The sequence below is a fragment of the Carassius gibelio genome, chromosome A7 (genome assembly GCF_023724105.1).
Source record: "Carassius gibelio isolate Cgi1373 ecotype wild population from Czech Republic chromosome A7, carGib1.2-hapl.c, whole genome shotgun sequence".
Classification (NCBI taxonomy): domain Eukaryota; kingdom Metazoa; phylum Chordata; class Actinopteri; order Cypriniformes; family Cyprinidae; genus Carassius; species Carassius gibelio.
In genome coordinates this window covers 15,776,977-15,793,509 of record NC_068377.1, presented here as the reverse complement: position 1 = coordinate 15,793,509, position 16,533 = coordinate 15,776,977, and the positions used below count along the sequence as shown (strand labels likewise).

General features: G+C 38.5%; 2 protein-coding genes across 4 annotated transcripts; both read left to right on the top strand.

The window, feature by feature from the left end:
- Positions 1-4,354: 4,354 nt before the first annotated feature.
- Positions 4,355-9,551, top strand: LOC128016664 (ornithine decarboxylase antizyme 2-like). The gene is made up of 4 exons (XM_052601346.1): positions 4,355-4,538; positions 4,797-4,972; positions 7,652-7,737; positions 7,923-9,551. Coding segments are annotated over exons 1-4 (324 nt in total). The 5' UTR covers positions 4,355-4,478; the 3' UTR covers positions 7,925-9,551.
- Positions 9,552-10,459: 908 nt separating this feature from the next.
- slc25a44b (solute carrier family 25 member 44b) lies at positions 10,460-15,672 on the top strand. 3 transcript variants are annotated; one of them, XM_052601343.1, is made up of 4 exons: positions 10,460-10,606; positions 11,637-12,300; positions 12,477-12,604; positions 15,464-15,672. In XM_052601343.1, the coding sequence occupies exons 2-4, from the start codon at positions 11,676-11,678 to the stop codon at positions 15,653-15,655; spliced, it is 945 nt and encodes a 314-aa protein (XP_052457303.1). In that variant the 5' UTR covers positions 10,460-10,606; positions 11,637-11,675; the 3' UTR covers positions 15,656-15,672. The 3 variants fall into 3 exon arrangements, with proteins under 3 accessions (XP_052457303.1, XP_052457305.1, XP_052457304.1); XM_052601345.1 differs by having other exon boundaries at positions 10,491-11,530; XM_052601344.1 differs by having other exon boundaries at positions 10,491-11,549.
- The last annotated feature ends 861 nt before the right edge of the window (positions 15,673-16,533 follow it).

The following is a 16,533-nucleotide window of genomic DNA, read 5'->3' as shown; positions in this document are numbered from 1 at the left end:
TTGTGTGATTTTTGTCATTTTTTTACAGTAACATTTTTATATTTTTCCTTATATATATATATATATATATATATATATATATATATATATATATATATATATATATATATATATATATATATATATATATATATATATATATATATATATATATATAATGTATGTATACATACAGGTGCTGATCATATAATTAGAATATCATCAAAAAGTTGATTTATTTTTTACTAATTCTATTCAAAAAGAGAATCTGGTATATTATATTCTTTCATTTCACACAGACTGGTATATTTCAAATGTTTATTTCTTTTAATTTTGATGATTATAACTGACAACTAAGGAAAATCCCAAATTCAGTATCTCAGAAAATTAGAATATTGTGAAAAGGTTCAATATTGAAGACACCTGGTGCCACACTCTAATCAGCTAATTAACTCAAAACACCTGCAAAGGTCTTTAAGTAGTATCTCAGTCTAGTTCTGTAGGGTACACAATCATGGGGAAGACTACTGACTTCACAGTTGTCCAAAAGACGACCATTGACACCTTGCACAAGGAGGGCAAGACACAAAAGGTCATTGGAAAAGAGGCTGGCTGTTCACAGAGCTCGGAGTCCAAGCACATTAATAGAGAGGTGAAGGGAAGGAAAAGATGTGGTAGAAAAAAAGTGTACAATCAATAGGCTTAACCGCACCCTGGAGAGGATTGTGAAACAAAACCCATTCAAAAATGTGGGGGAGATTCACAAGGAGTGGACTGCAGCTGGAGTCAGTGCTTCAAGAACCACTACACACAGACGAATGCAAGACATGGGTTTCAGCTGTCGCATTCCTTGTGTCAAGACACTCTTGAACAACAGACAGTGTCAGAAGCATCTAAAGACAAAAAGGACTGGACTGCTGCTGAGTGGTCCAAAGTTTTGTTCTCTGATGAAAGTAAATTTTGCATTTCCTTTGGAAACCAGGGTCCCAGAGTCTGGAGGAAGAGAGTAGAGCCACACAATCCATGTTGCTTGAGGTCCAGTGTAACGTTTCCACAGTCAGTGATGGTTTGGTGTGCCATGTCATCTGCTGGTGTTGGTCCACTGTGTTTTCTGAGGTCCAAGGTCAACACAGCCGTATACCAGGAAGTTTTAGAGCACTTCATGCTTCTTGCTGCTGACCAACTTTACAGAGATGCCGATTTCATTTTCCAACATGACTTGGCACCTGCACACAGTGCCAAAACTACCAGTACCTGGTTTAAAGACCATGGTATCCCTGTTTTTTAATGGCCAGCAAACTCGCCTGACTACATGTATTGTGAAGAAGAAGATGCGATATGCCAGACCCAAGAATGCAGAAGAGCTGAAGGCCACTATCAGAGCAACCTGGGCTCTCATTACACCTGAGCAGTGCCACAGACTGATCGACTCCATGTCATGCCGCATTGCTGCAGTAATTCAGGCAAAAGGAGCCCCAACTAATTATTGAGTGCTGTACATGCTTAATACTTTTCATGTTCACACTTTTTAGTTTTTTTAGTGGACAAGATTTCTAAAAATCCTTTCTTTGTATTGGTCTAAAGTTATATTTGATTTTTCTGAGACTGAATGTGGGATTTTTCTTAGTTGTCAGTTATAATCATCAAAATTAAAAGAAACGTTTAAAATATATCAGTCTGTGTGTAATGAATGAATATCATATACAAGTTTAACTTTTTTGAATGAAATTAGTGAAATAAATCAACTTTTTGATGATATTCTAATTATATGACCCCCACCTGTGTATATATAAATATTTCCTTGGCAATTACATGACAAAAATGTGTTACATTTTTAAACAATTTATTGTAGTTAATGTTTGTTTTGTTTCAAGTATTTTTTTTTTTATTATACATTTGTAGTTTTAAAGGTAAATTTCATGAAATGTAATAATATATATTTGAAAAATTTGCTTTCAGATTATGATCTCTACCATTTAACATCACTGTAAAGAAATAAATCAAACCAAGAAATCTAAATCATACACCATACATGTTTGTGCAATGAAATTGAAAGGACTGCGCTTTTGACACAGGCACGCTAAATTCAGGCTCATCCAAAGTTTTGTTTAACTTGTCCTTTTCAAACAAGTCTAATATATAGACATATACCCTCACTCCTATCCCCGTCTCCTCTTCCTCAGCGGGCAGTATTTCCCAGTGTTTAGAGCGCGGTGGGGGGAGGCGATGTCATCCGTCAGCTGATGTATACCACCTGCCTTGGCCTCTGCCTGACCCTCTGCCGCCCCCACAGCAGAGGCATTCCACAACCTTCCAGAATCATGTTTATACTAAGGAAGATTAGACAACCCTCCCCTTAGACTGAGCTGCGCAAATGACCAGCCTCCTCTCCGTGCCTCTTTATCTAATGAGGCAAAGTGAGGGAGGCCAGCCAAGAGACTCTCTCTCAATGCCACACTAACAGCAGGATCATGTTATTGTATTGAGTCATTTTGTGAGGTCATTCTGTATCATTCTGAAATATTAGACAGAGTTGTGTTCTCTTATATAGATATATGCAATGTGTCTTATTTGAGAGAACGTAAACCTACTCAACAAATCTCCAGTAAGCAAAGAAGACAAACACCACTCTCGCCATCATTAATTCCCCACACTATAATAAAAAATAAAAAAACTCACAAAAAGCACATTTGATTCTTTTCACTGCTTGATGACTTCCATTTGGAAGTTTCATTTATTGATATAGGATACATTATAGTGAAGGTGAACATGACACAGTGACAACAAAATTTTAGTTTAGAACCATTTCTCTCTTTTTAAATACTTTGTTGCAGTTGAGTTGAGACAAAATCACTCAATGTGTAGCAACAGCATAATGGAAAAACATACAGTTTTAAAGTCTTTTTTCATGACCTTCAGTGTGAAAACTGTAGTTTGGCCTGACTGTGCTGACAAAAAGTACAGACATAGCTGTGAAGCCATTTAAATAAGATGTCATTTAAATCAAGGCTTTGTTTTAAACATTACATTATCTATATTTTCTTAGGATAAATAATTTATATGTAGGCTATATTGATGAGATGTGGTTTTAGTAGAGATAAATCAATATTAATCCTGTATTAATGATATTAATTTGTGTAAATAATATGTCATGTTTATAATTTCACTCTGGTAATTTTACAAACGAATGACGACAGTAGTGTGCCATGTCTGAATGAATGTCAACAGGAACAGGATTGGGATATTGGGGTTATTGCTTCATCTAGCGGTGATGTTATGACATAACAAGTGACAAAGATTGACCGTTGTCGACTCCACACCATAAAGGCAACATTTTGGTCAAACTTCATTCATAAAATCCACTTATATCATTTATTTGATATGTTGTCGATCTTATTGTCTTTTTATGGCAATACTTCTGTAGAGGTTTAAATAAACTTCGTGTAAATGTAACGTGAAAAATGCACTTAAATTGTAACTTGGTATTCAGATTAATACGCATTGATTCGCGTCTAATTTACAGAGTCAGAGAGTCGATAACTTACCGAGTCAAAAAAGTATCAATATAGTTTCTTTGCTATGGAACAGAGTCGTGACGGTGTAGAGTAGGCTAACGTTACATCATGTTCTTACATCACAGTTCTCGCCCTGGACCGCGCATTTGTCCTGTGATATATCTTCTCTATCATTATGGTGTCTGATCTCTACGTTTATTAGTTATATTGTACACACCAGCGTTAAAATGTGTAATTCAGCAGACTGCACATTCCTCAAGTGTCGACCAGTTTGGAGGAGCCGACCGCGGCGCGCGCTTCCTCAAGCTGGACGTTACGCAACATCTGTGCTCGCAGCGAGTCCAATAAATAAAACGACAACAATAATAACTGGAAATCAATAGGCCGTATTTTATATACTGTAGATGCATATTAATCGTGACATATTCATCAGATTTTAAGCCATTGTAATAAATATTTAGATTGGATGTGGGGGTCAGTTTGTCTACATTTTGAGAATAAAATGTGTAAGGTAAAAAAAAAAAAATCTTTATGCATATCTTTGTATGAAGGTTAATTTCAGGATTAGGGGAGAGAAAATATAATTTAGTTAATAAATAAATTATAAAAAAGGATACAGTTAACCCACTAGAATGTAAATGATTGAAAATGCAGCTAACCTGATAAATCTGCAATCGTAAAATGAAACATTTATTGTAATTATGCACTTAATGTTTCTGTATACAACCATTCATGAAGACTTTATGCAATCACATATATGCCATATGCATCCAAATGAGAGTTTGTGTCACACTGGCCATATTTTGTGTCTTGTTGGCTCAACTTGAATTTTGTTGGACCATAATCTCAAAGTCCAATTCTTGTTTTGGCGTGTGTCTATGCAGAGCTGGACTTCTGGATTCAGCTTGTGTGTTCTGCTGGGTCAGGCGGCAGGCTCCAGGGCAGGGCCTCAGTGGCCCTCCTGATGGCCCTTATCTACAGAGGATGAACACAGATGGGCAAAGCACATGCAGGGATCTGACTCAAGATGTGCTCCTTTATAAGGTGAGGATGTCATCACATCTCATTAGTAGATGCTTATTTGCTAAAGCCACATATAAAAATATCATCTTAACTGAACTTTTCCATTTAACACAAATAAATGTAATGCTTCAGTGGTTCAAACTATAATCAGCTACTTCTGTCCAGGTTTATGAGGTGAATGTGACTTTTTTAACTGCAATGATATTGGGCTGGAAGGGAAAGCACTGATAAATGTAAAGTAATTTGATAATTGAGTTTTTGTGTTATCCTTTCATACAGGATGGGAAGTTAACTGTGAAACAGCAGGTGACCTCACTGGACAGCAAATCATCCATTCTGCTCTTTCAGTATCAGCTAAGTGATCAACTGTCATGGAATATGCAGACGGTGCTCTCTGGCCGTAGCCTCTTTGTTGGTTTACCAAATGGAGAACTCCTCCAAGGCACCAAAGAAGAGTAAGCCATGAATGGACTGATGTAGCATTTAATATCCCATCGGATACATTTACTGAAACAATACACTGCTGTTATGCAAGTATATGCCTGTATATACTATTTTGGTGTTTATTTTAGCTAGCTTTTATTTTAAGATTTTTTTTTTTTATTACTATTTAGGTTTAATTTATTTTTTTATTTTTATATTTTAAGCCAACAATTTTTTTTAGGTTTTCATCTGATATTTATATTCTATATTATTTAAGCTTTATTTAAAAAAAAAAAAAAAGTTTTAATAGTTTTAGTTAGCTATAATAACCCTGCATTATACTACCAGGAGGAGCACCTCATGTAAAGTTTGACCAAAGATCTATTTTAGCAGTAAGACACTGTGGATGGTGATCACTAAGCCACACTGCTGTTGTATTAATAGAGGTTATAAATGTTTCAGAACTTTCTAATCCTGGCCTAAAAGGTCTTACGTAACTGCTTTCTGCACTCTCGCTGTATCCCAAAAGGGGCAACTTCTTCACAGCCAAACACAGTTGAAGATACAGCTGGAAGCATCAACAGTTGTACCAACAAGCTTCGCTCATATTATTATGACTGGGAGAAAGTGCAATGCTCAATATGGCGTAGAAGGTTCCGCTTTCGAAATAAAAGAGCTAGTCACCAATTGCATCACCGCAGCAGCAGTTAAAAGCAAACAACATTTATGGGAAAGTTTGTCAGATTTCATTACTGATTTGAAATATGTTTTTTTTTATGGAAGTTTGTCAAGCACTCAGTGTTGTAGTCGAGACCAGCTCATTCGAGTCCGAGTCCAGATCGAGTCCAGAAAGGGTCGAGTCCGAGTCAAGACCGAGTTCAGAAAGGGTCGAGTCCGAGTCAAGACCGAGTTCAGAAAGGGTCGAGTCCGAGTCAAGACCGAGTTCAGAAAGGGTCGAGTCCGAGTCAAGACCGAGACCAGAGAGATTGGGTCTGAGACAAGACCTAAAGAAATCTTCAAGAGTATGTCAAATGTTTGGTGGAAACAATAAAGGTTAAAAGGGCCACATAGTATGTGGTGTAAAGGTAATTTTATTAGTATTATGAAGTGTTACTTGTCAATATTAAGTGCTCATTTTCACATAACATTGTTGTACCACTATACACATCCATATAACCTTTCTAGTATACATAATATTACTGTACGACTCTATATTGTAATTCTACATAACACTTCTAGTATAAGTAACATTACTGTACCACTATACCTGTAAATGTTCAATTGTAACAGCTTTTACATAACTTTTAACCTTGAAGCTTAACTAATGACTGCTAATATCCTTACAATGTATTGGATTATGTGCACTTTAGATGTTGTGAAGATTACAGATGGGCATAATTACTTTTCAAAAAAAAAAGTGAGGAGACCATCCAGCTACCCAACCAAGCACGATGCGGTCTCATGATCAATCCACCCCGACTAAAAACACTCTACTGGTGCAGAGGAAGCGGGGACTGACAACAGTTACCATTTTATCACTTTCTGTAACAGCAACGGATAATCTAATGCTAATTTCCCTGGATGGTGCGTTTTAATGCAGGGTAAAATACACACTAGTCGAAGTTTTTTTAGTTACGGAGGCAGGAGGGTAACTTAATGCCGGTGACACACTGGCTGCGTGGCGTCTCTACTGCGTGCCAGAAACGTGGTGGCTGCTTCGCGTTTTCTGTGTCTTTACACACCAGAAGCGTGCCTGCACGCGGCGCTTGGCGCGCTGCTGCGGCTGTAGGTGACATAGAGGGAGGCCGCCAAAAAACCAGGCTCTTTATTTTTTTTATTACAATATCAAATTTATTTTTTTATTTTTTTACACACCTACTGATAAGACACCGTCAACAGTATTGACGGCAAAATAGAGTATGTTTGACAGGTGCAATATTTGAAAATCGACCATTATTAATTTATTTTTAAAATTACATTTATATCTGAATTTATGTCAACCTATAGACTTTTAAATATCAAAATGTCATGAATTAATATGTATTTGTGTACAAAATGACATATAAACATATTTTCCTAGTATATTTTGCCTGGAAACGCTTCCATCATGCACGCGTGTCGCGTGAAAAATAGGCGTCGGTTCTATTTCTAGCATGCACGGATTTTCCGCGCGTCTCACGCAGGCAGTCTGCAAGATCTAACCTGTTAACATGGGAGCCGAATTAAAAACAGACACGCCACGCAGCTGAGACGCTTGCGCCACACATCCAGTGTGTTGCTGGCCTAACGTCTCACGTCAAAAGAAAATCACCAGTCATTGGATGTGTCAATCATACATCAATTTAAATAAACATTAACATACAGTAATAATCATGAAATATTTGGATTGGGACTCGAGTGGACTCGGGCATAAGTCCGATTCCTAATATGTTCGAGTCCGAGTCAATACCGAGTCAAAATGCACACGAGTCCATGACAAGACCGAGACCATTAAAATACGGTCTCGAGACCGAGTCCAAGACCGAGTCCGAGTCTCGAGTACTCAACACTGCAAGCACTTTTTGAGATCTCATTATTTCCCCATTCAAGATAGTAGTTGATCATGCATGTCCAAAGAAGCCGGCAGCAGGCATTGCAAATATGGCCTCAGATCGAACTGACTTTCCTCAAAAGGTAATTTGAAATGTTTTCTGTTCTCTTTACCCCTGAAGGCTCACTGCTGTTTTGGAGTTTGCCGAGGAGAAACTGAAGATGAATCATGTATCTGTGTGGTTCGTGAAGAAGAGGCCAGATAAATGTAAGAGATTTTGGGTTGGGTCTTACAGTAACAGTCCCCCAAAATTACAAGACATTACACCATTGTAAGCTACCTTCTAAGATATTATCATAACTCTCATTTCACCAGCGGTGTTGACAGAAATGTTTTAGCCTATAAAATCTGATGCATTTTTGAAAAGTTGTGACTTTTCTTTTCTATTCCAGAGTGCTCCTCACCAGAACATTCTGTTACCTTGACTTTGAGCTCGTAAAACAAAATCATCTAATAGCATCCATTGGAGAAGATTTGCGTCTTATGGTCTACACAACAAACTCACACATTAGAAGAATGACTACAAGGCCTTCAAAATACAAAGAGGTCTAAAGACTGTTGCTAGGTCCACTAAATGCAAAATCAGTAAACAGTAGTTATTGTTCAAATTGTAGAGGGGCATTCAGGGTACAGACAACTGAGTAACTGGAAGAAAAACAGTGATGTTAACCTTACTGATGATAATTAAAAGAAACACACCTCTATATATACTCACCTAAAGGATTATTAGGAACACCATACTAATACTGTGTTTGACCCCCTTTCGCCTTCAGAACTGCCTTAATTCTACGTGGCAAGGTGCTGAAAGCATTCTTTAGAAATGTTGGCCCATATTGATAGGATAGCATCTTGCAGTTGATGGAGATTTGTGGGATGCACATCCAGGGCACGAAGCTCCTGTTCCACCACATACCAAAGATTGGGTTGAGATCTGGTGACTCTGGGGCCATTTTAGTAAAGTGAACACATTATCATGTTCAAGAATACAATTTGAAATGATTCAAGCTTTGTGACATGGTGCATTATCCTGCTGGAAGTAGCCATCAGAGGATGGGTACATGGTGGTCATAAAGGAATGGACATGGTCAGAAACAATGCTCAGGTAGCCCGTGGCATTTAAACGATGCCCAACTGGCACTAAAGTGTGCCAAGAAAACATCCCCCACACCATTACATCACCACCACCAGCAGCCTGCACAGTGGTAACAAGGCATGATGGATTCATGTTCTCGTTCTGTTTACGCCAAATTCTGACTCTACCATCTGAATGTCTCAACAGAAATCGAGACTCATCAGACCTGGCAACATTTTTCCAGTCTTCAGCTGTCCAATTTTGGTGAGCTTGTGCAAATTGTAGCCCCTTTTTCCTATTTGTAGTGGAGATGAGTGGTACCCGGTGGGTTTTCTGCTGTTTTAGCCCATCAGCTTCAAGGTTGTGCGTGTTTTAGTTTCACAGATGCTTTGCTGCATACCTCGGTTGTAACGAGTGGTTATTTCAGTCAAAGTTGCTCTTCTATCAGCTAGAAGGGGAAGTCGTGGCCTAATGGTTAGAGAGTCGGACTCCCAATCGAAAGGTTGCGAGTTCGAGTCTCGGGCCGGCAGGAATTGTGGGTGGGGGGAGGGCATGTACAGTGCTCTTTCCACCTTCAATACCACGACTTAGGAGCCCTTGAGCAAGGCATCGAACCCCCAACTGCTCCCCGAGTGCCACAGCATAAATGGCTGCCCACTGCTCTGGGTGTGTGTTCACAGTGTGTGTGTGTGTTCACTGCTCTGTGTGTGTGCACTTCGGATACTTGGCTGAATGTCACGTCACTTTCACTTTCTTTTGAATCAGTCAGCCCATTCTCCTCTGACCTCTAGCATCAACAAGGCATTTTCGCCCACAGGACTACCGGATACTGGATGTTTTCCCTTTTCACACCATTCTTTGTAAACCCTAGAAATGGTTGTGCGTGAAAATCACACTAACTGAGCAGATTGTGAAATACTCAGTATATATATATATATATATATATATATATATATATATATATATATATATATATATATATATATATATATATATATATATAGATAGATAGATAGATAGACAGATATGGAAAATTACAATGATTGTTGTGTTCTCTGAAGATGAGTTTTAACACTTTTTATGACAAAATATATGTAATCTGAATTATAGCAACACTCTTATGATGTGATGTTACTTGTATTGCACTTTATGAATCAGTAAGCGACATGGTCTCAGTACAACCACAAATAATAAAAATACATAATAAAAAAAATACAAAGCCCAGTTTATTAATTAAACATATTGTATATTTAATTAAGCACAATTTACTCCTGACCAGTAGCTATGCATTTTTTGTGGATAATAGGTAACAATATCTGCATTGTTTTGGTGATATAACAACAGGAAAATTGATTAATATTATGGAAAGGGATGTGTAAGATGTTATTTTAAAGGCAGTAGTAGACTATACTTCATTTTATTCTCTTTTTTATTACACATTTTGCACATTACAATACGGAATATTCCAACTTTAGCACACTAAACAACAACAACAACAAGAAGCATTTTGACAGAGGAGCAAATGTTTTCAATTGTTGTATTATTTATTTGTTATTCATTTATTTTTAATTGTTTTGAAACTTCTCACAAAATCATGTCAGTCTTTGAATCTCCAAAAATTGTCTCAAAACCAAAATAAGAAATGAAGTAAAAGAAAGCAAACGGAATGTCAATACTCTGATCAAAAATACATACATTCGCAAACACACGCACGCATACACACATATACACTTTTATAAAATAAATCAATAACGTGACATCTACAGTATTTCGAACACACCTTTCGAACTTTAACCTTTAATGGGCAGTCAGATCAGAGAGCTGTGATTGGTCGGTTTAGTTGAGTGACGCAGCCTGCGTCATCACAGTGGCAGACGATCCCGCCCATATTCAGTCACGTGCCCGATGAGCGAGCGGCTGTAGTTAGCGTTCCTGTCCTGTACCGAACAAACACACTAATACCAGCTTAAATATGTCAAATCACTGAATCATTTCTGCGGCACGGTAAGACGTTTCCTGCTGTTGCTCAAGTGTAGCCGAGCTTAGATCATAGATGAGAAAGCGGAGCTCAGCTGTCCATTCAGCCGCCTGAGAGCGCTGCTAGCTAGCCACTAATTTACACACAATGCTATTACAGCAAGCGGGCTCCTGACAGGCTGACACTGGGTGCCTCTAAAATAGCTGCTCTCTGAATCGTCGACCCGGACACTGTTCATCCGGACCGAGCACGATGAGAGACAGCAGTGTTGTGTTACAGAGATAATGTTAGCATCAGTGTATTTGTTACAGATATCTAGCGGCAGTTAGCTCAGGCATGTAGACTGAAAGCTAATAAACGACGATAGCAATGTGACCTTATGATGAACCAATGCAATCTCTAGATGTTTCAGGAAATAATAGTGCAAACTACTACTGCTGAGGACAAAAATTAACCCCCAGAAATGAAAATTCTGGCAACATTTAATCGCCTTCATGTCAATCCGCTTTCTGTTTTAGATATTTTAAAGAATATTTATTTAGATATTTTAAGAAGTGGCACAGTGGTTTTTGTCACCGTGAAAGTCACTGGAAACCGAAACTGTTCTTCAAAATATCTTCTTCTGAATTCATCTGAATAAATAAAGTCATACAGTGTCATCAGGCTGAACGATCATTTTATATGCGTAACTTAATTGTTTTAAGATCTACGCATTTCATGAAATATAACGAAATTCCTGTTACCCCCCATATATATATTAATCTTGGGTTTAGACTGTACATTTAAAAATTGTAGTAGCACATTCTTCATCACATATTAAATATGCTCAGTTTATTATTTAATTAAAGGGATAATTCACTCAAAAAAAAGAAAATTCAATCATGATTTACTCACCTTCACGTTGGTCCAAACCAACTTTTTTGTTCCACGCAAGCGAGAAAGTTCAACAGGTAGACTTTCAACAGGAGGGTGAGTAAATGATGATAGAATAGTCATTTTTGTTCAGCTATTCCATTAATATGTGTTACCCCCCCCCCCCCCCCCTCCATTTTCCAGGGGGTTTGAGACTAATGCGGGGCACTACGGACCGGAAACATGCAGCAGAAGCGCAACATTCAGATCATAGAATGGGAGGACTTGGACAAACGCAAGTTCTACTCCTTCGGGGTCTTCATGACCATGACCATCCGCGCCACGGTCTACCCGGCCACGCTGATCCGCACCAGGCTGCAGGTTCAGAAGGGGAAGTCTCTCTACACCGGGACCTACGATGCCTTCCGAAAGATTCTGAGAGCTGAGGGTCTGAGAGGACTTTACAGGGGCTTCATGGTGACCACATTCACGCTCATATCAGGGCAGGCGTACATAACCACCTACGAACTGGTAAGGAAATATGTCTCCAACTATTCTAAAGACAATGCGGTGAAGTCCCTAGTTGCGGGAGGCTCTGCCTCACTGGTGGCCCAGAGCATTACCGTTCCCATAGACGTCATATCACAGCAGCTCATGATGCAGGGCCAAGGGGAGCATCTGACCCGCTTTAAACTCAAACCCACAATGGAAGCAACGCACTCTGTATTTTTCGGCCAGACGAGAGACATCATTGGGCAGATATTTGCTGCGGATGGCATTCGTGGCTTTTATCGAGGATATGTGGCGTCTCTCCTCACATACATCCCCAACAGTGCCGTTTGGTGGCCGTTTTACCACTTCTATGCAGGTAAGAGATGTTGTACTGACCATCAGCATCACCTTTATTTTTAAATTAACATTATGCTAGTTTTGTCACATGGACAAAAGTCATCTTGGTAATGGCAATATATCCATCCCATTAGAGACTGATATAATGTCAGTTGATTCTGAAGAAGCTGAAATTTGCTCTTCTTGGCTTCACAGAGCAGTTGTCTAAGATGGCTCCCAGTAACTGTCCTCATCTCTTGCTGCAGGCAGTGGCTGGACCTCTGGCAGCTGCCACTGCCTCCACTGTCACCAACCCCATGGATATCGTCAGGGCCCGGGTTCAGGTGATTTACATTAAACGCAGTGTAAGATCAGACAACCTATGTGTATAGCTGGCGTGCAACAAAACACAGACTACTATTAAAAACCAGCTTACGTAAAATGCTTATTGGTTAACCAACAACACAACAGAAGTGATTTTACCCATGCAGTGGGTATAGAAAATAATCATCCCGTTTTAAAATCACGTTTTGTTGCTTTGCAGCCTGAAATGAAGACAGTTTTTGTTTTATCCAGCTGTATTTAATCAGTGCCACTTATAGCATCCAAGTGAAAGATATAATACTAACATGTCAGAAAAACATAAAAAATAAATAAATAAAACCGAATGAGTTGGATAAGGATCACCCCCTTGAGTCAGTAGTTTGTTGAACCACCTTGCTTTGATCCAAACCTTTAGTTTGTTGGGATTCGTCTCTACTAACTTTTCACATCTAGGCTTTGCAATATTTGCTCACTCTTTTTTGATTAAATGCTCAAGTTCAGTTCAATTTGATGGTGAGCGTTTGTGGACTGCAGTCTTCTAGTCATTGCACAAATTTTCAGTGAGGTTTAAGTCTGGCTTCTGATCAGGCCATGCAAGGACATTCACCATTTTGCTGTATGCTTTGGGTCATTGTCATGTTGGATGGCAAACCTTCTTCCCATTGATAACTTTCTAGCAGAGGGCAGCAGATTTTTCTCAAGAATTTGACTGTATTTAGCTCCATCCATTCCCATGGGTTCCCTGTTTCTCTGCTGCAAAGAATCATAATGTCCACAGCTGAAAGTCAAATGGCTTTGTGTGCCATTGAGAAGGTGATTAGCTTCACCTGATTGCGTTAACAAGTCATTTTAAGGAGGGGGTGGTCCTTTTTCCAACTCATTTTGTTTCATGTTGCTGTTATATTTTTCAGTTGGATGCTATAAGTGTTACTAATTATATACAGATGCTGGTCATATAATTAGAATATTATCAAAAGTTGATTTATTTCACTAATTCCATTCAAAAAGTGAAACTTGTATATTATATTCATTTATTTCACACATACTGATATATTTGAAATGTTTATTTCTTTTAATTTTGATGATTATAACTGACAACTAAGGAAAATCCCAAATTCAGTATCTCAGAAAATTAGAATATAACTTTAGACCAATACAAAGAAAGGATTTTTAGAAATCTTGGCCAGCTGAAAAGTATGAACATGAAAAGTATGAGCATGTACAGCACTCAATAATTAGTTGGGGCTCCTTTTGCCTGAATTACTGCAGCAATGTGGCATGGCATGGAGTCGATCAGTCTGTGGCACTGCTCAGGTGTAATGAGAGCCCAGGTTGCTCTGATAGTGGCCTTCAGCTCTTCTGCATTCTTTGGTCTGGCATATCGCATCTTCTTCTTCACAATACGTGAAGGTCAGGCGAGTTTGCTGGCCAACTAAGAACAGGGATACCATGGTCCTTAAACCAGGTACTGGTAGTTTTGGCACTGTTTGCAGGTGCCAAGTCATGTTGGAAAATGAAATCGGCATCTCTATAAAGTTGGTCAGCAGCAGGAAGCATGAAGTGCTCTAAAACTTCCTGGTATACGGCTGTGTTGACCTTGGACCTCAAAAAACACAGTGGACCAACACACCAGCAGATGACATGGCACACCAAACCATCACTGACTGTTGAAACGTAACTCTGGACCTCAAGCAACATGGATTGTGTGGCTCTCCTCTCTTCCTCCAGACTCTGGGACCCTGGTTTCCAAAGGAAATGCAAAATTTACTTTCATCAGAGAACATAACTTTGGACCACTCAGCAGCAGTCCAGTCCTTTTTGTCTTTAGATGCTTCTGATACTGTCTGTTGTTCAAGAGTGGCTTGACACAAAGAATGCGACAGCTGAAACCCATGTCTTACATACGTCTGTGTGTAGTGGTTCTTGAAGCACTGACTCCAGCTGCAGTCCACTCTTTGTGACTCTCCCCCACATTTTGAATGGGTTTTGTTTCACAATCCTCTCCAGGGTGCGGTTATCCCTATTGATTGTACACCCTTTTTTTTTCTACCACATCTTTTCCTTCCCTTCGCCTCTCTATTAATGTGCTTGGACACAGAGCTCTGTGAACAGCCAGCCTCTTTTGCAATGACCTTTTGTGTCTTACCTTCCTTGTGCAAGGTGTCAATTGGTCGTCTTTTGGACAACTGTCAAGTCATCAGTCTTCTCCATGATTGTGTAGCCTACAGAACTAGACTGAGATACTATTTAAAGACCTTTGCAGGTGTTTTGAGTTAATATTGACCTTTTCACAATATTCTAGTTTTCTGAGATACTGAATTTGGGGTTTTCCTCAGTTGTCAGTTATAATCAAAATTAAAAGAAATAAACATTTGAAATATATCAGTCTGTGTAAAATGAATGTAATATACAAATTTCACTTTTTGAATAGAATTAGTAAAAATAAAATCAACTTTTTGATGATATTCTAAAAAAAATTGGGATTTTCCTTAGTTGTCAGTTATAATCATCGAAATTAAAAGAAATAAACATCTGAAATATATCAGTCTGTTTGTAATGAATGATTATACAAGTTTCACTTTTTGAATGGAATTAGTGAAATATTTTTTTTATGATATTCTAATTATATGACCAGCACCTGTACAGCTGGATAAAACAAAACTGGTGTCTGTTTTCATTTCAGGCTGCAAAGCAACAAAATGTGATTATTTTAAGGGGGTGATTCTTTTTTATGTCCATTGTATGTAAAACATTTTTATACTTGCATTGTTATTTTTTCTGGTGTGCGCTTTCTTCAGTTCTCCCATTTTTACTTAAATTTCTCTTGAACCCCAGAAAACCTAATCGCTGAGTATCTGACTGTTTTTTTGGGGGGGCAGGTGGAGGGCAGGACGTCAGTCACTGAGACCTTCAACCAGCTGATCAGAGAGGAGGGATTCTGGGGTATGACCAAAGGCCTCTCTGCTCGCATCATAGCCTCAGCACCCACAGCAATAGTCATGGTAGTCGGTTATGAAACTCTGAAAAAGCTCAGCTTACGCCCAGAGCTGGTTGACTCGCGACACTGGTAAAAAAAAAGAAAAAGAAACTTTACAGTGTGTCATCTCCACTATGACATTTTCACTCCACCTTATTTTCCATGTTTGCCTTTTAAATCTCCTCCCTTGTGATGCTTCAGTGTGACAGTGCTGATTGCTTTTGGGTGATTATAAATCTTTTTTTTTTTTTTATCTAATAGTAACACTGCAGCTTTTGAGCTCTGTGTTACTGTCTGTCAATGGGGGAAATGCTGCTCAGGTTTGTAATCAGTGTATGAGGCACAAAAGTTTTTCTTGAATTAATTTTTAAGTATGTGATCTAACAGATTGAATGTTTTAGAAAAATACTATTTTATGACTAATTTATTGCTCGTTGTATAAGTGGGATAAGTCTTCAGTCATTGTTAAATTGTCAGTAGTATATAAACAATATTTCTTTTAAGATTTAATTTAGAGCGCTCACTTTGTTGTTCTGTCCCTAAAAAAGCCTTTTTATCAGTAGCAGTAAAGTTTATATTGTACTTTAAGTTTATGTACCCAGGTCTCTTCATGTGCACCTTGTTCACCTCTGAATGTGCTTTTCGTTGTTTATGTGAGGTGTTGGGATTTTAAGTTGCCAAAGCTAAACAAATATTCAAGGAAAATCTCTTGCTGACAATGAATAATGAAAAATCAAAACCGATTGTAAATATATGGAGTTATATGTGTGTGTGCCCTTCCATTTTTACTCAGTCTTTCCAACCTTTCTTCCATACCATGAGCCGATGTTTAGCGTAATGTTTGAGCTGCTCTTAAAGCACTGAAAGTAAATGGGGATGAGCGGTCACGCTCTAAAAAGGACAGCTTAGCATTATAATAGTGCATCAAAATATCCAACTTGTGTGCAATATTCAACATTTGGTCAAGTCATC

What these genes read in the sequence shown, in the direction of transcription:
- LOC128016664 (XM_052601346.1), top strand. Translation starts at nt 4,479, where the DNA reads ATGAACACAGATGGGCAAAGCACATGCAGGGATCTGACTCAAGATGTG. An exon ending in AAGATGTGCTCCTTTATAAG is followed by an intron (nt 4,539 to 4,796) that starts GTGAGGATGTCA and finishes CCTTTCATACAG; the next exon opens with GATGGGAAGTTAACTGTGAA. An exon ending in CTCCAAGGCACCAAAGAAGA is followed by an intron (nt 4,973 to 7,651) that starts GTAAGCCATGAA and finishes TTACCCCTGAAG; the next exon opens with GCTCACTGCTGTTTTGGAGT.
- slc25a44b (XM_052601343.1), top strand. Translation starts at nt 11,676, where the DNA reads ATGCAGCAGAAGCGCAACATTCAGATCATAGAATGGGAGGACTTGGAC. An exon ending in GTTTTACCACTTCTATGCAG is followed by an intron (nt 12,301 to 12,476) that starts GTAAGAGATGTT and finishes TTGGCTTCACAG; the next exon opens with AGCAGTTGTCTAAGATGGCT. An exon ending in TCGTCAGGGCCCGGGTTCAG is followed by an intron (nt 12,605 to 15,463) that starts GTGATTTACATT and finishes TTGGGGGGGCAG; the next exon opens with GTGGAGGGCAGGACGTCAGT.